Source organism: Equus quagga, unplaced genomic scaffold (assembly GCF_021613505.1).
Source record: "Equus quagga isolate Etosha38 unplaced genomic scaffold, UCLA_HA_Equagga_1.0 HiC_scaffold_2954_RagTag, whole genome shotgun sequence".
NCBI lineage: Eukaryota > Metazoa > Chordata > Mammalia > Perissodactyla > Equidae > Equus > Equus quagga.
This window is the reverse complement of record NW_025793486.1, coordinates 3,998-7,516: the sequence shown is the minus strand read 5'-3', so window position 1 is coordinate 7,516 and position 3,519 is coordinate 3,998. Positions and strand designations below refer to the sequence as shown.

The 3,519-nt window shown below is 43.5% G+C and overlaps 1 protein-coding gene across 1 annotated transcript; it reads left to right on the top strand.

The window, feature by feature from the left end:
- Positions 1–360: 360 nt before the first annotated feature.
- Positions 361–3,178, top strand: LOC124232171 (alcohol dehydrogenase 1-like). The gene is made up of 3 exons (XM_046649129.1): positions 361–852; positions 1,654–1,792; positions 2,997–3,178. The coding sequence occupies exons 1-3, from the start codon at positions 702–704 to the stop codon at positions 3,019–3,021; spliced, it is 315 nt and encodes a 104-aa protein (XP_046505085.1). The 5' UTR covers positions 361–701; the 3' UTR covers positions 3,022–3,178.
- The last annotated feature ends 341 nt before the right edge of the window (positions 3,179–3,519 follow it).

Here is a 3,519-nt window from a genome sequence, read left to right as displayed (position 1 = left end):
TTCATTTGAGAAATGAGCTCCAATGCACCAATGTGTTAAGTTCTAGGGATGCACGAATGAGTAAATAGGCACCGTATTTGTGGATTTTCCGGTTTAGAAGAGAGAAGGTAGGCATTCACCACATTTCAGGGTGTGCCTAATGGACTCTGCTGAAGAACAAAGTAGAAGGAGTGACAGGTAACAGGAAAGAGACAAACAAGGCACAATGGAGGCAAGGGGCAAGACACACACACATATATATATTTGTTTTGTTTTGTTTTAATAGAAATGAGCAGGACAGAGAGTCGTGGAAAGTGAGAGAGTCAGGCGAAGAATACAGTGTGTGGCCTTCGAGACAGTAGGAAATTTTATTTAGTAAACACGTGGCACTTGCCATGTGCCAGATAGTTTTCTAATGTTTTAAGAATGATAAATCGCTTAATCCTCATAACAACTCTATGAAGTAGGCAGCATTCCTCTTCTTACGAATGAGGAAACTGAGGCATAGGGAGTTGAGTAACTTGCCTGAGGTCACACGGCTAACAGTCTGTGCTCTCTACCACTACACTCTACTGGTTCTCTGATGAGATCCCGTCACTGGTGGGGTGGAAGCAGAGGTTGAAGCAGCCTCAGCGCAGGGAGGGGTTCGAAACTAGGAGCTCCATGACTCGCTCCAGCTGTGGCGGGAGCTGTTGGGATGCATGTGAATGTGCTGATGGTCGATGTTCTGCTTCTCAGATTGCTGCTTGGAATCCTGCCACCTGAGCTATGGTGTCTGTCAGATCATTGGGTTGGCTCCATCCAATTCACAGCTTTCCCTTGAAGCACTGATGGTTGTCTCTGGGCGGACACTGAAGAGCGTGTGTTTGGGAGGTAGGTCAGCGAACAGAAGCGATTGGTTGGCTTCTCTTGTGAAAGTTTTTGCCAATTTGTGGAAACATAGAGGTCAGAATTCCTCTCCTTGGGGAACAGCTCCAATGGTTGAAGCCTCCAAAGACTGCTCCTCCGACGAATGGGCACATTTTATAAAGCAATGTTAGTTAATTTCATTAAATGGGTTTTTTAAGTTTAAATAAAATTTTTACCTTCTGCAAAATAGTTTTTGGTTTGTTCCAGCATTTGGAATAATTCAGTCAGCTTCGGTTCTGCACTGGTGGGTCAAAGCTTAGTGTACAATTTCAACAGCAGTACCTTTTGGGTGATGATATGCACCAGCCTGGTGTGTCAGCACTGGTTTTTGTCTTCCCAGAGAAGCCCTTGTGTCTGAGAAATATCAACCAACAGCTTTAGTAAATTAACGTTGCCATCTCTGCCCACTCTTCCTATGGTAACTTCTCAGGCCATCTCTGTGTGTTTGAACAGAGAGACAGTTCTACAATGGTAAGCCCAGGAGATGGGTGGGAGACTCCTAGTTTAAAGGGCCATGTTGCAACTCAGTAATGTGTGAATATTGACCCCATTTTTCTCCAAAGGAGTTCCAGGTAACAGAACTGTCTGTAGCAGCCACACTTAGCAACAGCAGTCATTGGCTTCTGATGTACAAATGAATTATCTTTCATGTTCAACGGCAATTTTTCATAGGAATACTTTCTGCATCTCCATGACGTATTTGATTTTTTTTTTTTTGATTTGGTATTTCTCAAATCTCATTACAATGGCCTTTTTGTTTTGCAGGTTATAAAACCAGAGACTGTATTCCCCAACTAGTGACTGATTACCTGCAAAATAAAATTAACATAGATCCATTAATAACACATCAGCTGCCTTTTGACCAGCTCCACAAAGCTTTCAAGTTGTACCATGCTGGAAAAAGGTGAGTGTTTTATTTGATGATCTGTACCCTGAACTCACAGAGAAAATGACTCCTTAAGCATTTCCCAGTGGTTTTGTGAGAAAGACATGGCTACTTGGACCTTCAATATCTTCCGCCCTGTCCACCTTATTTCCTGCTGTCGCCAGGATGAGAAAGAGTCTTCCCTGCAGGCCCCTCTTTGGGAAAGAGCCACATCAACCTGTTTCGGAGAAATGTTTAAGAAGTCAGTATAGTGCTAAGAACTACTCTACCCCACATGGGCCATTATGTCTTCTTTTCCTGGTTAGAGAAATGGTCCAGAATAAATGAGTTCACGTCGCTGGAGTCATGAAACCTTGAAAGAAATCTCACAGGCAGAGGTTTAGGCTCCATGCAGGGCAGAAGTTCTTTCTAGATCAATTCTGACAGACGGGCAGATGCTTCAGCCAGCACACGGCAGGGATGGAGCGTCCACTCGATGTGTTCGTTCACTCCTTCAATGTGTATTTGGCGATGGTGCACTGTTTGCCAGGACCATCCTAAGTGCTGGAGACAGTGGAGAATAAGCAACAAGCAGTAAACGAAGAATTACTCCTGAAAGGAATACTTTGATTTTCTCAGTCGGATCCCAAGCACGTCACCCTTTCATATTCTCTCCCCCAACTCTATCTACATCCTTTGCTTGTTTAGTGATTTTTTTGAAATTTTTAATCTGTCTTTAAATATACCCTGCTATCCCCTGTCGATTTTTACCTTACATGTAAGGCCATTTAAATCAGGAATTAAGAGCCAGGAAAACGCATCTGAAATTTTAGAAACAGATCATGGAGGGTGGGGACAGGGGATCTAGCAGGCAGTAGACACATTGCAAAAGGAAAGGAACCAAGGAACCCATGTTTTCTCCCATAATCAGACATGGGGCTACATTCTGGGGCTGACAGAAGCTGATCCAAAGCTATCACAGAAGGTTTGAAAGTCTCTGTGATCATGCAGCCAGAGGGAATGGTGCTCAAAGCTGAGGCCTTCCTCTCACAGCTGATGTTGGGTCCTACTTTCATGAGTCAATATGGTGAAATTTTGTGTGGGTGAACTAGGGTGAACGTGGAGCTGGCGGTGGAGATAGGTAGGCAGTGCAGTCTCTCAGGATACGGTGCATAGTTGCTTTGCTGAAATCACTGTTTCTCAAGCAATTCAATCATTTCCTTATTGCACTTTTATGTTTCAGCATCCGCTGTGTTCTGCTCTTCTGAGATTCCACAGGATAAAAGGGGCAAGGGCATCCTTGGGGACTTCCTTCCTTTCCTGTTTCACCTTCCTGATTGTTCCAGTGCAGTGGAAAGAGGAGCAACAGAGATGGGAATACAGCAAGATGCTGCAAAATGAAATTTTTATCTTGAATGTAATTATAACAAAATAACTTCTCAGAGAACAGTTCTTGTATGATTCATTCTGTGACATTCAAAAGAGAAATGATGGGGATTAATTGATGATATTCTTGCTACAACCATCAACCCAACTGATTTCTGTCGTGAGTCCAGGAAAGTTGTCACTGAGTTACCCCCTTGTTCCCATCCTCAAGGTACCTTCATAATATACAGATTTCTCTGTACCTTAGATGCCTCTCTAGGGTTTACGTGATGATTTTGCTGCTTGTACAACACGCCAGGGGCTCATAAATCTTTGGAAAGCTATCTCAGGACACAGCCACTTTCTATCCTAAGGTCTTCATACCATCCTATGCTTCTACC

Excerpts from the sequence above, each read along its gene's own strand:
- LOC124232171 (XM_046649129.1), top strand. The coding sequence starts at position 702 with ATGTTCTGCTTCTCAGATTGCTGCTTGGAATCCTGCCACCTGAGCTAT. Across the intron at positions 853-1,653 it reads GAAGAGCGTGTGTTTGGGAG|GTTATAAAACCAGAGACTGT; the intron begins GTAGGTCAGCGA and ends TTTGTTTTGCAG. Across the intron at positions 1,793-2,996 it reads TTGTACCATGCTGGAAAAAG|CATCCGCTGTGTTCTGCTCT; the intron begins GTGAGTGTTTTA and ends TTTATGTTTCAG.